This window comes from Hemiscyllium ocellatum, chromosome 26 (genome assembly GCF_020745735.1).
Source record: "Hemiscyllium ocellatum isolate sHemOce1 chromosome 26, sHemOce1.pat.X.cur, whole genome shotgun sequence".
NCBI lineage: Eukaryota > Metazoa > Chordata > Chondrichthyes > Orectolobiformes > Hemiscylliidae > Hemiscyllium > Hemiscyllium ocellatum.
The window spans coordinates 51,529,713-51,547,818 of record NC_083426.1 but is presented as its reverse complement, the minus strand read 5'-3'; the positions used below and the strand labels follow the sequence as shown (position 1 = coordinate 51,547,818).

The following is an 18,106-nucleotide window of genomic DNA, read 5'->3' as shown; positions in this document are numbered from 1 at the left end:
TGATCATTAGAGGAATCAAGTATTATGGGGAAAGGACAGGAAAGTGAATATGAGGATCAGCCATGATTCTACTGAATGGCTGAGCAGGCTCAAGGGACCAGATGGCCTACTCCTTTTTTCCTATGTTCTTATAGACGGTCCATCTCTGAGTATCTATCCATCTCTGTCCACACTCTGTCCATCTCTGAGTCTCTCACACTCAGTCACACTCTGTCCATCTCTAAGTCTGTCACACTTTGTCCATCTCTGAGTCTCTATCAGTTTGTCCATATCTGAGCATGTCATACTCTGCTCTTCCCTCTGTCTCTTGCATGGTCAATCCCAGACTTTCTCATAATCTGTCCATCCTTACGTCTCTCACACTCTGTCCACCCTTGATTCCCTCACATTCTGTTCACTTCTGTGTCTCACAGTCTGATTTTCCCTATGTCTCTCACACTCTGTCCATCCCTAAGTATCTCACACTCTGTCCATTTCTGAAGGTCTCACGCTTTCCTTGTTTATCTCTGATTCCTTCGTACTTTGTTCATCACAGATTCTCTCGCTCTGTACATCTCCGGCACTCAAAGCTTGTAATGGCTGTTGGTGACTGAAATTCTCTGCTTGCTGTTGGGACGAGGAGGTGTGTCGAGGGAGAGGGGCGGGGAGCGAGAGGGGCGGACCCGGAGTTGCTGGATGATAAAACTGCCAGTTTCGCTCAGTCAGTTAATCATTTGCCAGAGAAGAGAGTACGGGGGAAGCGAAGTCTCAGTCTGTGGTGAGGCTGCAGTGTTATTACTGGAGGGGACTCGCCGCCAGGAAAAACCCAAATTGTGCGGCTGGGTATCTCCCCAAAGTTCGGGGGTCCTGTTTCTTGGTCATGTCCGGATTTTGTAAACCAACAGCCAAGAACTTCGAGAGCTTGACCTTGGACTCTGGCTATGGAGGAACTGGCGGCTCGTGTGGATGGTCCAGTCTGTCGCTGTCTCATTCAGGAGGGACCTGGGGCTCGTTGTCCGGTTCAGCTGGGGAGAGATACATGGACAGTTGTGACAGCCTGGACACTGAGCTGCCTGAGAGCTCAGGATTAGAGCTCCTGGACTGCTGGCCCAAACTGCCCGTTTTGGAGGATGTCCCATGGACCGAGGAAGAGTTGCAGGAGGTTCTGAGAAGGCGCCAGCCTGGGGAGTGCAGGCAGCCTATTCCGGCTGACTTCCTTCAGAAACTCTCCAGGTACCTGAGCAGGGCGTTGGTCCGCATCGCCAGAGAGGCGCAGAGGCTCAGCCTCCTCATCGCCAAATGCAGCAAACACGAAATCCAAACTGCGGCCAAGCTGGTGCTGTCCTGGTCCCTCTCTGAAAGCTGCATGGCTGCGGCGGTCCAGGCGCTGTCCGTGTACAACCTGAACTGCGGCGACCAACTCACCAGCAGCAAGAGTTCCCAGTGCAACCTGGTGTTCTCGGTTGGCCGCTTCTTTCGCTGGATGGTGGACAGCAGACTGTCCAGCCGCATCCATGAGCACGCAGCCATCTATCTGACCGCCTGCATGCAGAATCTCCTGGAGGAGCTGCACATGAAGCTGCCGGACAGCTTCCTATCCCGAGGGAAGGAGTCACCTGAGGCAATGGACAAGGCCCTGGAACAAATGATCAGCAACGACGCAGATTTCTGGGGTTTGTTCCAATCCTGCGAACACCTCATCTGCGGCAGAAATGCTTACGGTAAGCTGGCTGGTAGAGGAAGAACTTACACGTTTCGCCAGAATTTCTCCATCCTTCAGGGCGGGAGTCCAAAAGATCCCACAAAGAGCAACATGATAATCGTCAGAGAATGTTTTAAGTATTGGCTAAAGGATAATTATTAGTCGACCCACCAAATCTCTCGGCAGTCCTACAGTGGAGTGTCAACTTAGATTAAGGCCTTACATTTCCAGAATGGGTTTGAACCTGTAAGTTTCACTCCGAGAATAGCCACAACTGGGAGAACACTGACACCAAACAACTCCCGGCCGTGTATTAGGGCCTGTTTTTGTTCCAAAATCTTTCAATTAAATTGAATGTGTCAGGTCAACATTCAGGGAAAATACTCTGCAATTGTTAACTGATGAAGTTAATAGATCTTTAACTAATTTCATTTACTAGAAAGATTAGGAATAACACTGGCTTTACTGGCATAGCCTTACCTTGAGTCTTAGATACAATGCTATGAGAGAGACATCAGGTTGTGATTAATAAAGCTTGTTACCAGGAAAGGTAATAACTGTTATTCACACGCAGAAAGTCAAAGTGATCTGACAAGCAACTGAAACTCTAAAGTGGCTGTGTTGAAATTTCTCAGACCTGCCCCTGACATTGCCAGTTAAGTGTCATCTTAAGCTGAATTTGGGATGGTTTTGTCCTATTGGAATCTACAACCATGAACAGGTTAAGTATTCAGTTCCCATTAACCCTCTCCAGTCAAAAGAGAGAAAAAGACAGGAGGACAGATATATAGAGACAGACATAAGGAGAGAGAAAAGGAGACAAAAAAATCAGGGACAGACAACAGAGAGAGTTGGAAAAATACAAGGCAGAAAATAGTGATGGAGAATGGAGGGCTCTCTTCCATAATGAGTCCAGAATCAAATCCAGATCCAATCAATTTGGACCGTTTCCACTTTAATTTCAGGTTTTTTTTTCAATATTTTAGTGTTTACATAATTTTGCTTCAGGACAGTTTCTAACTCACTGAACCTGTCTTTGCTTGTTACGCAAATTCAATGACATATTTATGGCTCTCTGCTTTTTCCCACGTTAATCCCTGACACTCCTTATAGGAGAGTCTTGTTAATTTTTAATGGAGGAAGGTAAGTTATGTAGAGGAAGTACCTCCACAGAACTGACTTTGGTTTCTTTAAATTCTGCAATTTTGTGCATTTTATGTTGAACCTTGTACTACATTAGAAGTAGGGGAGAGATGGAGGAGTGTTTAGTTTCAAAAAACAATTTAATTTCTCTTCAACTTCTTTCTCTTTCTGGTTCATATCTTTCACGGGAGTATGGAGTGATTATCCTCAACCTTAAATTCTAGCCCTTCAATTATCTTCAATGATGATTCAGAGTCCTACTGATTCCTATGGTTAAGGGGAGTATTTGATCTGTTCTCACTTCCTGCACAGCGTTAGGATCAGCAGTTCAGGGAAATCCAAATAGTTCTGTTTTGTTTTGGTTAGTTTCACTTTAAATGTATTTATCAGGTGGTTCAAAATGAAATATCAATCAAGTGTCAGCTCATTGCACTATTACTTCTGAGTCAGAAACTTTAATGCATTATCAAGCCTGGCTCTCCAATATAACACTTGAGGAATGTTTCACTGTCAGAGGTACTGCCTTTCATTGAGCCATTAAACCCAAGCCATTTCTGCCATTAAGAAGTTTATGAAAAATTCCATGGTGTGATTTTTGAAGGAGAGCAATGGAGTTCCACCTGGATGCCCTGAAAGTACTTAGCCCTTTATACAACATTCTTAACATAGACTATCTAATCATTATTTCATTGCTGGTTATGGGTGATTGTTGCATATAATACCTATACACATGCAAATATTTCTTTTCAATTTATTATAAATTTTTGACTGTACTTAACCTGGCAACCTGCATTTCCTTGAACTGACTATTCACATCCAATGGGTTGAATGTGTAGTTACTGTTATGCATGCAATCACAATAATTGGCGCGTGCATAGCAAGATACCAAAACTACAAGTAAACAGTTATTTTTGCTTTGCTGGTATTGGCTGTTGCTAGTATCAGGTAGAACATATTTGCTAAACTTTAAAATTAGCTTAGCAATACTATAATTAGAGGAAACTATTATTTTATCTTGGTAAATAAGCTTAGCTCTTTACTTATAACTTCCAATCTCAAATACTTTTTTGAGAAGGAAATTAAATAATATTTTTCATACAGAATGTGGGGTTAATTATTTCTTTATCCTTCATATCCTACTCCTTATCCAAGGCAGTTAACATAGTTTAGGATATTTCTAGAATGGAGCTGGTACAGATATGGGCTAAATGGCTTCCATTTATGCTGTAAAACCATGGATCTCAATTAATATTATTTTGAATGTGTTTGCACGTAACCTCAGTTTAACATATCACTGGAATCATAGATCCTCTGACAATGCTGCACTCTCAGTGCTTAAATGTTAGTCTGAGTTGTTTTCATTATTGTTTTGGTTGTTCAGGACTTGAAGTATGTCCATTTTCAATAAATAATTATTCAGTCCATGTTAGACATACATAATTTAAAACTGCAATAGCGTGTTCACTGCACCCTTACTCCAAACCAGCTGAGTTTGAAAGGTGCAAGCTACTTCTAGACAATTGTGGGTTATTTAAAAATGGAAAGAATGATGGATGCTGTAACTCAGAAACAAAACTAGAAACTGTTGGGGAAGTTCAGCAGATGTGGCAGTATCTGTGCTGCCAGGCCTGCTGAGCTTTTCCAGAAACTTCTATTTTTGTTGTAGATTATTTATATTGTTCAGAAAACTGAGGGTACATGCATGACATGAACTAATTGCATATAAGGATATTGGATGATCCAGTGTTAGCTTTTCAAAAGTCAGAAGAAAGTTCTTTGTACTGGGTTCTCAGCTGTGAAATTGACTTTGAGAATTTATATTCAATGCAGAAACTTTCAACATTTAAGACTTCGATTGGATAAGACTCTGAAAAGAAAGATAAATGGGACAGACGGGTTAGGTATGATTAGGACTTTTGCTGTTGTGAAGATAAATGTTGACAGGCACTATTTAGATTGAATGGTCTTTTTATCAATGCAGTTTTGATCATTTCTTTATAAACCATTTACTTCTAAATCCCTTGTGCTTGCATGCTGCAACTTACTTGTGACACTTTTGATTCAGGCTACATGCTTATACTGCATGTTTTGCATGAATAGGTCTCACAAAATTGTTTGTCTCTGCATGGGCTTCTGCTCTGGCTTCAGAGTGATCCAGCAGCCAGGCACTGAGTTCACCTTGATCCACCTTCTTTTTCACCCAATTTTCCAGGAAGCTGATGATTTCATTGCTCCTGCTGGAATGCTGCAAATATTGTGAGAAAAATCAAACTTCCCTTCTCCAACTGGAACATGTTACCACACCACAAAGTTCTGAGAAATGTAGCATTGTTGCTGATTTGAAAGATTTTATAATAGCAGTTTCTCTGATTGTTCCCCATTTGCCTTGTTGTATCTTTGTGCTACTCCAGGTTAATTATTGCATTGAAGTCACGTTAGTGGAACTTGTTTAATAGGCATAGGAATGAAGTACTTTGGCCAATAGTCTGTTTTGCCATTTAGTATAATTTATATCTGAACACCATTTACTCACATTTGCTCGATATATTCTGATGCTCTTATACTGTGAATCGTGTTTAATTAACTGAACTTTTTGATGAGATGGCAGAGACGGTTGATATGGTATATATGAACCCCCAAAACATATTTAGTAAAGAACTGTCTACAGGCCTCTTAGCAAAGTTCAAGCCTGTAGAATAAAATAAGTGGCAGCATGGATATGATTTTGATTGGGTGGCAGGAAACACTGTAGTAGTGCACAGTTGTTCTTTTTGATTGGAAGATAGTATATATTTGGGTTTGTCAGGAGTGGCATAAGGACCACAGCTTTTCTTGATCTATATGAATGACCTAGGATTGGGTGCATGGGACACAATTCCAAATTTACAGATGACACTAAACTAAAAAAATATTGCTAACAGTGAAGAGTATAGTCGTAGATTTAAACAAGATATAAACAGATGGAATAACAGTATTGGGAAGACGAAATTTAATATTGAGAAGTGTAAAGTAATACATTTTGGTGAGAAGAACGAGACAGTATAAAATGAAGGATGCAATTCTGAATGAGTGCAGCAACCGGGAGATCCAAGAGTTTATGTGCACAAATCTTGAAGGTGACATGTAGGGTTGAAAAAGCAGCTAATAAAGCACAAGGAGTACGGGATTTATAAATAATCATGTGCCAAATGTTTTTCTAATGAGGCAGTTGTTCAAGTTGAAAACTTTCCTGACCTGGCAGCCTTGCCTCAGTTTACAGGATCTCGTTTTCACTCAGGAGTAGGTGGTGTTAGATTGAGTCAGGTTTGAAGACCCCTGAGGGCCTCAAGAGTAGGGAGCTAAGACTGGGTGGTTAGAATTTCATAGAATCCCTGTAGTGTGGGAACAGGCCATTCAGCCCAACAGGCCCACACCAGTTCTCCAAAGAGCATCCACTCAGACTCACCCTCCACCCTATCCCTGCATTGCCCATGTCTAATCCACCTAATTTACACATCCCTCAACACTATGGGAAATTTATTATTGCTAATCCACTTAACCTTAACATCTTTGGATTGTGGGAAGAAACTGGAGCACCTGGAGGAAACCCACGCACATGGGAAGTAGGAGCAAACTCCACACAGTCACCCGAGGCTGGATTGGAACCCACATGTCTGGCGCTGCGAGGCAGCAGTGCTAACCACTGAGCCTCCGTGCCATCCCAAGAAATACCTTGGCTCCCTGAGGCTTCATCCCATTTGTTTAGCCACTAGTTCTCAGTTTCACACCAGCATATGCCCGTAGTACCTCCCATTCTTCGAAGTCAACCCATGCACTCCCACCCCCGCCACATAGTGCCAGATACATTCATGTTATCTCCATGGCCACTCATCCAGTATTCACCACTTGCACACCTCAGGAACCACTTGAGAATGGACTTCGAAAAAGTTCTCCAATTTTTCACAGTTCTCAGTCTTACATTTGGTACTGAAAAGAAATTCATTAAAACGCACACAAAAATGTTTACATTTCCTATTGTTAAATCTTTTTGCTGCAAAAAAAAGCTTATATTTGGTGCCACATCAAAGACATTTAATCCTTTCATTGCCTCTTTCTAAACAATAAGTCTTTGAAACTCGGCTGAGCATTCATAATGACATAATAATAATCTTTGAGGGAAATGTCAACAAAGTCCTCCATTGAAACTGCATGTTCGGCTGGTAGTTTTTATTCATTACCTATACCAAATGGAACACGTGATTTTAAAAAGCTTCAGATTATGGCACTTGGATTGACCGTGTCCATCCTTCAATAATCTTCAGATCTACTCTATCAATTCGTGACTCCCAAACTGCAGATTAAGTTCTTGGCAACAGACAATATTCAGTCTATTTGAACTCGGCAGTAAGTTCAAATGTTTCTAAGTTCAGGTTTATATTTTTTTATTAATCACATGCTGAAAAAAAATCAGGTATCTTGGATATGGAGGCAGAAATTTCACATCCGGATTCTGTCTAACCTTTTTCAAGGTCTATAGATTCTCACCTGTCCTGCAAAAATCTGAATCAAGAGGATTGATATAAACTACTTTGTAATATAAGCAACAGTGACAGGAAAATCTTTTTTTGTATAATGAGTGGTTAAGGTCTGAAATGCACTGCCTGAGAGTATTGAGGGTTCAGTTGAGGGTTTCAAAAGAGAATCAAATAATTAGCTGAAGACAAATGTTATAAAGTTATAGGGAAAACACAGTTAGTAGCTGGTAGTATTTGCAATACTTTTACAGAGAACTGAAGGCTGAATGACCTCTTTCTTTGCTATCACTATTCCAAGATTCTATGATACTTCGTATATAAACAAGTGTTCCCAATTTCCCTGCTGAATGGCCCAGCTCTAGTTTTAAGATATTTTATCATTGACTTGTTCAAACATTGTTTGTACACACCTCTAGAGAATGTGGGACTTGAATCCAGGTATCTTGGCTCAGAGGTAGGGACACTACCACTGCACCACAAGAGCCCTCAGGTCTTGTTTTGAAGTTTTGCCCCAGGACTGGAATCTCCTGTTTGTCTCTATCTGCCTTATTAAACTCATTTATTACCTCAATTAGATCATCAACAGTGACAAATTATATTTTTATAGCATCATTTATGTATTAAGAATGTAATAAGGTATTTCAAAAGCATTGTCTGTCAAAACTTGTCATCAAGCCACATTTAAGAGATAGTAGGATCATTCATTAACCTTCTCAGAGGAATGGAAGATAAACCTTTGCAATGCATCTTTTATAAATTAATCTTTAACCCCTGGTGAATCACTTTCCAAGGTCAATATATAATCCTACATTGTAGTGTTCCAGGGGAGAATTAAGTTATCCTTAAATCTGCAACTGAAAAGAGGGAGGTGAAGGGTGTGCCTCGTTTTAGTTGTGATTAGTAGACTTGTTTTGATCAGTGAGATTAAAGGGTTGTGATTTTATTGAAACCTGTTTAACAAACCTTTTCCATTATATCTGAACTGTGTGGGAATGCATTATACAGGAGTGACATCATTATAGCAAAAAAAAACTGGGCTTGTTCCCCCTTCCTGCAATGAAAAAATATTACACAATTTTTTTAACAGAAGTGCCACTTTTAATAAAATATTTCCCGTGCGAGACATTCTCCAACCATGTGTGTAAAGCTGTCAGCAATAAAGAGATTAAGCCTCTGTGAATGCTTCTGCTTAATACCAGAGTAACTCAGCTTCCTGCTCCCTATCTGACCTACAATTTGCTAAATATGATTCTTCAAAAATTGTCAACAATTGATTAATTAAAATCTGACTGAACACAGAGGGAGAGAGAATATGCACAGGCAGCTGGGAGATTATTCACTGTCAAGTTTCAACATATCTGCAAATATCAAAGTAATACATTGCTACTAAAGCACAGCATGAACTTCACCTATTTGGTCCTGTACAGGATACAGTGTGACAGTGATATCTGTCCTGAGTTTCAGTGATTAGTAGCCACACTGCACAATATGCATTGGCAGTTATACTGGATATCAGAATCAGGATAAAAGCTGTACTGAGACTGGTTGTGACGGTGGTGGAATAGCCATTGCTATGACATTAAGGTGCTGAACAGTTGCTGATGTCAATGGAGTATTTCATTTTGTATATGATACAGTGGGAAATGATAACTTACTGTAAGAGATTGTTGAAAGCAAATTGTACTGAGTTATAGTAACATTGAAAGCCAAGTTGCTGTGCTGGATACTATTCTGGGTAAGGCTGGAGTAGTCTAGACTTGCAGACACTTGCATTACAAAAACAAGTAATTCTTCAACATCAAATAGATTTGCAAGTTATTTTGCAAGTGAAACAAGCAACTGCATGTATTGCTGCAAATAAGGATTCTGCTAGCTTTGGCATGTAATTGCTAAGCCTCACTGCTCTTCTTGAGTAAATAGCCCTGAGTAGATTCTCCATTGAACTGAGACCAGTAAGGTTTGGCCCTTCTGAATTCTGTTTCTGTCCAAGGGGTTATAGTTCAGAATGTGAACTTACTTAATAATGCAGCTCAAGGATCTGCAAATGAAGCTCATGAAAGGTGGTATTGGAGAGCACAGAACTGCATTCTGCTGACTCCACATGTTTCATTGAATATGTAGTGTGTAGACATATCAGTAGGCTCTCATCCAGCATTATTTAGAACAGGTCTGATGGGCTGAATGGTTGACTTTTATTCTGATGTTGCTAGGACTGTTTGGCTGTGTGCAAAAGAAAACATCCCAACATTGTGAGTTGAATGTCTTGGTTTTGTATTGTACTTCTGTGTTTGTATGGTTGCTGTGATTACACCTATTTGTGAAGCACAACACTGAGGGGGTACGAAAGCATGGATGTGGGTCACCAGCAACTTTTATTCAACTAGTTTCTAGCAAATGAGAACTATGCTTGCACTTGCCTCCAATTCTGCTGATGGTGTGATTGCGTACTAAATTCACATGTAATTTCCACAGTAAACAAATTAATCAGCACTATGGAAAAGGTGGGGATTCCTGACTATCTAAACTTTACATCGTGACCTAGTCTCCATCACAATCTTGACCATGAGAAACTAATACTGGCACCTTATTTTCCCACCTCACATGATTTAACAACAAATTTTGCAGTTATTTGAAAAGTTTAATAATTGGAAATAGCGACAACTTTTGGGTCTATGCATTTTCCCCCCACTGTTTCTAATACATTCCTCCGCTGGGAGGAAGTTCTGAGAGACCCAGGCACTTATTACTAGTGTGACAATGGCCTAGACTGTGCTGGAAACAACGACAAGTTTAATGATGTTTGCTGTTAATAGTGTATAAATAGTCCATCAACTTGTAGTGAAGATGAGACCCCCTGTGAGTAGCTACAAGTTGAAGAACAATTTAGGCTATTTTACCATTTGCCTGTTGAAGTCAGCTATTTGTCCTCAACTTGCGTGTGAACTTTGTGAAATTGCTGCACTGTCCCATCAAACTCATTGCAGACAGTTAGGGGTCATTCTTAGTACCACAGAAATCCTCTTAAGGAGGAGATTCAGGTTTCTGCAATGCTATTGAACTATTTTGACCCACTATTGGAACAAATTAATTTGTTATGATGCAGAAGGAGGCCATTCAGCTCATCGCTCCTGCATTGGCTCTTCAAATAAACATCATTATCTGGTGTCAATATCTTGCTTTATCCCTATACCCTTACATACTGTTTTTATCCAAATAAACATCCAATTCCCTGTTGAAATGCTGCAAATTAATTTGCCTCCACCATATTTCCAGTCATTCTACACCCTAACTACTTGTAGTGTGATAATTGTTTTTCCTTACGTCAGCCAATGCCCTCTAGTTTTGGACTCCTCTACCCTGGGAAAAGACCTTGTCTATTTATTCTATTCATGCCCCTCATGATTTTATAACCCTCTATAAGGTCACCCCCTCAGCCTCTGACATTTCAGGAAAAACAGCCCCAGCTTATTCAGCCTCACCCAATAGCTCAAACTCTCCAACCCTGGCAACATCCTTGTAAATCTTTTCTGAACTATCCAGGAAACTCTGAATTTGTTTGTCCTACTTTTCCCATTTAAGTGAATATACCCTGACTATACCCAAACCATCTGCTCTTTGAAGGTAGCCCATTGTTTAGTTACTGTTTTACCTGTCAACATCTTGTTCCAATCAGTCCTGCACATCTCTGTTTTTGCTCCATTGAAGTCAGCTTTCCACCAATTGTTTTTTCTTCGTCTAGACTGTTGCATATCATTCTCCATGACCATCCTGAATTTTATGATGCAATGATCTTTGTCTCCTAAGTATTTCCCAACTCACATTTGATCCACTTGGTGGACAAATTGGATTTAGAGGATCTGCCTCTGTGTTGTATGACTCGACTACTTTATCTCACTTTCAAGAACTAAGTCCACAACCACCTGATGAAGGAGCGTCGCTCCGAAAGCTAGTGTGCTTCCAATTAAACCTGTTGGACAATAACCTGGTGTTGTGTGATTTTTAACTTTGTACACCCGAGTCCAACACCGACATCTCCAAATCATAGGTCCAACAGTGTATCCTTTTTTGTTTGACTGGGCATGTGCTGCTCGTAGGAATCTGCTATGAACTCAGTCTAGGAATGCTTATTCCTTGCTATCCATTACACTACTGGAATCCCTGGTCTGTTTTTGGGTAATTGAAATCACCCATTATACCATTCTATGTTGTTGGTATTTCTCTGTAATTTCCCTGTAGATTTTAGCTTTTCCGATAGTTTTCACAATAAAAAAAGAGTATAATTACATTGTCCGATGTCTATAGATTACACCAAGCAATGTAATTGTACCCTTTTCTATTCCTTAGCTCTAGTCAAATTGACTCTGTCCTTGAGTCCCCTGAGACATCTCCTCCTTCACCACTGCAATGTTTTTCTTAGTCAATAATCTACCCCTTCTCTTTTTTAATCCTTTCTATCTTTCCTGAGCAACTTATACCCAAGAATATTTATCACCCAATAATGCCTTTTCCTTGAGAGAGTTCTGTTATACCACAACAGCATGTTTCTACATGGCAATCTGTAACTCCCAAACTTTATTTACTATATAGTACTTTGTGCTTTCACATGCATACATGTTAACTCAGTTTTGGACTTCATTTCTTTTTTCCCTTACTCTGACTTCACTTGTGGACTTTCTATTGCTAGTGCAAACTGTATCCCTAAGTATTTTGTCAACCCTGGTATTCACCTCCCACTACTTTATCTTGGTTCCCAATTTAGTTTAAAGCCTTACCAACAGTTCTATCAAAACCACCATAAAGACTTCAGTCCTGGCTCTGTTCAGGTCTTATACAGATGCCATCTTCCCCTGACCCAATCCAGTGCCTCCAGGAATCAAAAGCCCTCTCTCCTGCACCATCTTTGCAGCCAAGCATTCATCTGCCTTTCTGTGCTCACTTGCTCATGGTACTAGGAGTAATCTGGAGATTGCTAGATTTGAGGATCTGTTTGCTAAATTCCTACCTAGCTTTCTTAATTCTGATTGTAGGATCACATTCCCCATCCTACCTAAGACATTGGTGTCAATGTGGACCATGACTTCTGTTTGATCACCATCCCCTAGAAGAACAACCTAAAGCTGCTGTGTGTCATTGTTGGTTCTGGTAGCATGAAGGCAACTTAATCCTGGAGTCTCATTGACAGTTGTAGAAACACTTGTCTGTTTGGATATCTTAGGCAGATTGACCATGCTAAATTGCTAATAGTATCTACGGATGTGCAGGCTAGGGGGATTAGCCATGGGAAATGCAGAGTTGTGGGTCTGGGTGTGATGCTCTTTGGAGAATCAGTTTGGAGTCAATGGGCTGAATGGCCTGCTTCTATGATTCATAAAGATAAAGCTATTCATAAATCCCCTATTACCATCCCACCTTCTTTCTCCTTCTTCCCCTCCTGTACAGTCAAGCTGGTTTCAGAAGTTTGGTTTTGACTTCATTCTCTTGAGTAACCAATACTCTCGTCAGCTTCCATTATGGATAGGCAATTTGAGTTGTTCTCCAGGAATCTCCTGCATTACCTGCCATATTAACAAAATGTGATACACCAAGTGACAGTTTTCTCTGTCAAAAAGAGCTCAAAGATCTAGACACTTCCCATTAATGCTGTCATTTTATTGGTGTAACCACAGCAAATTGTGCTGCAACAAATTTGGCTAATTTTCCGCAGTAAAGTTTTGTCACTGTCAGTTTCATGTTCAGCAGACTTCCGTCATTTGGCCCACTGCTGGGGAACTAAACGGCTAGATTTGCCCAGACATATCAACGTCTTCTCACCGCATTGCGTAGGTTAGCAGCACTGCAGGATGTAGATTACAATTTCAGCACAATCAGTTATAAATAACTGTAGACCAGTAACCGTAAGCACAGAATTACAAGTTGCAGCTTGGTGACAGTGTAAGCAGAACTTTGTTTTCTAAGACATCATAAGGAACACACAAGACACACTGTAGAAATAAAAAGGTACATACGTATGTGTGGGCTAACAGTGCAACTGATGTGCTGTCAATCTAAGGTCATGGCTTATTGGAAACAACACCCTTTCTTGTGAAATATTGTCCCACTGGGTTTTGGGACAGAAGTCAGTCTGGTATAATATGCATCCAGTGAGTTATTGGGACAGCAATCTGTCTCGCTTAATGCAGAGCCACTGGCTTACTGGGGACAGTAGTGTGGGCTGATATAATATGGTCACACTGGGTTATTGGGAACAGCAGTCTGTCTGACCATAATTCAGTCCCACTGGGTTAGTGGGAACAGCAGTCTATGACCATAATTCAGTACCACTGTGTTTCTTGGGATAGCAGTCTGTCTGAGCTGAAAGTGTGTTGCTGGAAAAGCACAGCAGGTCAAGCAGCATCCAAGGAGCAGGAGAATCGATGTTTCGGGCATGAGCCCTTCTTCAGGAATCAGCAGTCTGTCTGACCATAATTCAGTCCCACTGGACTATTGGGAACAGCAGTCTGTTTGACCATAATTCAGTTCCACTGAGTTACTGGGGACAGCAGTCTGTCTGACCATAATTCAGTTCCACTGGGTTACTGGGGACAGCAGTCTATCTGACCATAATTCAGTCCCACTGGGTTACTGGGGACAGCAGTCTGTCTGACCATAATTCAGTTCCACTGGGTTAGTGGGAACAGCAGTCTATCTGACCATAATTCAGTTCCACTGGGTTAGTGGGAACAGCAGTCTATCTGACCATAATTCAGTCCCACTGGGTTAGTGGAAACAGCAGTTTGTCTGGCCATAATTCAGTCCCACTGGGTTATTGGGAACAGCAGTCTATCTGACCATAATTCAGTTCTACTGGGTTATTGGGAACAGCAGTCTGTCTGACCATAATTCAGTTCTACTGGGTTATTGGGAACAGCAGTCTGTCTGACCATAATTCAGTTCCACTGGGTTACTGGGACAGCAGTCTGTCTGGTGTAGTATGATTACTCTGGGGACTTTTGTTGCAGGTCCATAGACAGGACTAATTAATGTCTATTGGACAGACTAAAGTAACAGATAGGATTGACTGCACTATTTTAACTAATACAGCCGCGTGCAAAAATTGCGGATGTGATCATTGCAGTTAATTTTGTAGTGTTCAATGCACTGAATAGCTGGAAAGTTCTGTACAGCAGGTGAATCAGTGATTTCTTTGTGAAGTTGGCAATCCTCATTCATAATTTCCATTCTCGTCGCTTTAAATTTACTAATTGTTTAGAATTCTGATTTTACATATAGTCTTAGAGTCAATGATCAATATTGAGTGCAATGGATTGGACAAATGGGGGACAGAGAGATTCAGTCATTTTAGGCATTTCTGTGATGTATTATTGGATACATGATCCAAGTTTAAATGAAAAGCGTGGAAACTTGATTCAAGTGACCTGAGGTGTAAATGTAACATGCTTGAATTGAGTTCCACAGCCCTCTACTGTAATCCTATGTGAAAAGTTCTGCTGAGTGATTAGCAAGCAGTCATCATTATATAATCGAGACTCTTCAACTGCTGAAAATATTGTATTTCCATCTACCATCCTCCATGGTTTCCTCATTTTAAGAAGTTTTTAATATACAATCTGTGGTGTTTTAACAACAGGGAACCAATTTTTGAAAGTTTTCTATCAGTGTTGCCTGATTCAAAATGACGTCTATTCTGCAATATAAAAAGCCTGCATCCAATTCTTACAGTGTGTAGGTCAATGAGTGCAACCATTGAGGTAGGCCCTGTCCCAGTGGTGGTTAGCTTGACTATATTGCATCTCATTCTGACTGAGATGGAATTGCTTTAGTGGGCTCAGGTTTAAACAGGTAGCAAATAAAAGTCTTTGGCATCCATTGAACCAGAAAGCAATTGTTCGCATCAGTACAGATTGAAATAGCAAACTGAAGCCCAGGCATCTGTCTTTTCAGAAAATAATCATCTGTGAATGGCAGGGTGGATGGCAGGGTGGATGTAGGGGTGGATGGTGGGGTGGGTGTAGGGGTGGGTGGCAGGGTGGGTGGCAGGGTGGGTGTAGGGGTAGTTGCATGTAATAAAAGAGAAAACTTGAATTTAATGGTGTCTTTGATAACTTGAAATTGCCCCCAAAGCACTGTAAATTCAGTCTTGTGTTTGAAGTGTAATCGCTGTTGTAACGTAGGAGATCTTGCAATGAGATAATCAGCTTCATTTGTGTTAGTTGAAAGAAGGTTATTGGTCTTGGTACCAGAGAAAAAGCTCTGTTTCTTTGACATGGCTTTATAGGATCTTACACCATCCGAGAGATCAAATGTGCCTTGCTGTTGCACCTTCAACAACAGTATCTCTTGACAGTTCAGCAAAGCAGTGGATATTCAACCTGCTCAGTTCTTTGGAAAGAGGATTAAGCTGTGAACTGATTTTGAAGTGGGAGTTCTATGAGCTGAGCCATGCTGATACTTTTGCAGATTGATGTTCAGGACACTTCCTCACTGGAGTGGAGGTACGTTTATTAATCAATTTCTGGGTATCTGAACTACCAGTCCAAAGAGTGACATCTGATTAGGCAAGTTGTCATGTTCAACATCAGGAAGATATTCAGCAGTCATTTTCTCTCCTTTGGTATTATCAGTAGTGCTTGTACTCCCACTCTGCCGAGGACATGGAGGTCCTGGGCCTCCTTCACTGCCGCTCCCACACCACCAGACACCTGGAGGAAGAACGCTTCAGCTGCTGCCTCGGAACACTTCAACCCCAGGGCATCAATGTGGACTTCAACAGCTTCCTCATTTCCCCTTCCCCCACCTCATCCTAGTTTCAAACTTCCAGCTCAGCACTGTCCCCATGACTTGTCCGGACTTGTCCGACCTGCCTAGCTCCTTTTCCACCGATTCACTCCACCCTCTCCTCCCTGACCTATCACCCTCATCTCCTCCCCCACTCACCCATTGTACTCTATGCTACTCTCTCCCCACCCCCACCCTTCCCTAGCTTATCTCTGCATGCTTCCGGCTCACTGCCTTTATTCCTGATGAAGGGCTTTTGCCAGAAACGTCGATTTCGCTGTTCGTTGGATGCTGCCTGAACTGCTGTGCTCTTCCAGCACCACTGATCCAGAATCTGGTTTCCAGCATCTGCAGTCATTGTTTTTACCCTGAGAAAGAAAGGTCATTTCAGTGATAATAAACCTCGAAAGAATGGTGTTCATTTTATAAAGAACCATCAGTGGAGTGTGTAGCCAGACTTTTTTGCTCAGGTATGTCATTTGATTGTCAGGCAACAGGTCCCCAGAAGACTGTTGCACCTGAGGCCAAACAGGAAGTTTTTGATCTGAGACTCCATCAATCCCTTGAAAATTTCATTCCAAAATGACATGGGATCAGCCATTGTTCATTTGATTAACACTCTTGCATCTGAATCAGAAGGTTATAGGTTCAAGACTCACTCCAGAAATTTGAGCACATTGTCAAAGTTGACACTCCAGTAAAATACTTTTGAGAGTGCTGTATTGTCAGAGTTAGGTTTTATTGTTATGTGTACTCAATTACAGGATTACAATGAAAAATTCATAATGTTGCCATTCCCAGCTCTACCTTGGGAACAAAGGTATACAAGATTAGAAAAATAAAGAAAAAAGTTAAAATTTTAACACTACAGTTTTTCTTAGTATAAAGTAGAAAAATAAACAAATAATGATACAAGTTAAATATTGAAGTCTTTTTGTAAGCCACGGGCCTGCAAACACTCCATGCTGAGCTTTCGCCAGTGCTAGGCTACGTCCCACCTGGGTTCACGAGCCGCTTCACGGCTGACCACCATCCCAGCTCACCAGGCTTCACTGACCGCTGCTTCACTGCTGACCACCATCAGAGCTCACCAGGCTTCACTGACCGCTGCTTCACTGCTGACCACCATCAGAGCTCACCAGGCTTCACTGACCGCTGCTTCACTGCTGACCACCATCCCAGCTCACCAGGCTTCACTGACCGCTGCTTCACTGCTGACCACCATTCCAGCTCACCAGGCTTCACTGACCACTGCTTCACTGCTGACCACCATCAGGGCTCACCAGACTTCACCGACCGCTGCTTCACTGCTGACCACCATCAGGGCTCACCGGGCTTCACTGACCGCTGCTTCACTGCTGACCACCATCAGGGCTCACCAGGCTTCACTGACCGCTGCTTCACTGCTGACCACCATCAGGGCTCACCGGGCTTCACTGACCGCTGCTTCACTGCTGACCACCATCAGGGCTCACCGGGCTTCACTGACCGCTGCTTCACTGCTGACCACCATCAGGGCTCACCGGGCTTCACTGACCGCTGCTTCACTGCTGACCACCAACAGGGCTCACCGGGCTTCACTGACCGCTGCTTCACTGCTGACCACCATCCCAGTTCACCAGGCTTCACTGACCGCTGCTTCACTGCTGACCACCATCAGGGCTCACCGGGCTTCACTGACCGCTGCTTCACTGCTGACCACCATCCCAGTTCACCAGGCTTCACTGACTGCTGCTTCACTGCTGACCACCATCAGGGCTCACCGGGCTTCACTGACCGCTGCTTCACTGCTGACCACCATCAGAGCTCACCAGGCTTCACTGACTGCTGCTTCACTGCTGACCACTATCCCAGCTCACCAGGCTTCACTGACTGCTGCTTCACTGCTGACCACCATCAGGGCTCACCGGGCTTCACTGACTGCTGCTTCACTGCTGACCACCATCAGGGCTCACCGGGCTTCACTGACTGCTGCTTCACTGCTGACCACTAT

The 18,106-nt window shown here is 42.0% G+C and overlaps 1 protein-coding gene across 1 annotated transcript in view; it reads left to right on the top strand.

Annotated features, from left to right (window-relative positions):
• The first annotated feature begins 723 nt into the window (after nt 1-723).
• The window catches only part of LOC132828470 (ankyrin repeat and BTB/POZ domain-containing protein 3-like), a 43,615-nt gene continuing 26,232 nt past the window's right edge, over nt 724-18,106 (top strand). The window contains exon 1 of the mRNA XM_060845630.1: nt 724-1,700. Coding sequence (XP_060701613.1) covers nt 860-1,700 — 841 coding nt within the window. The 5' untranslated portion in view covers nt 724-859. The remainder of the gene's footprint in view (nt 1,701-18,106) is intronic.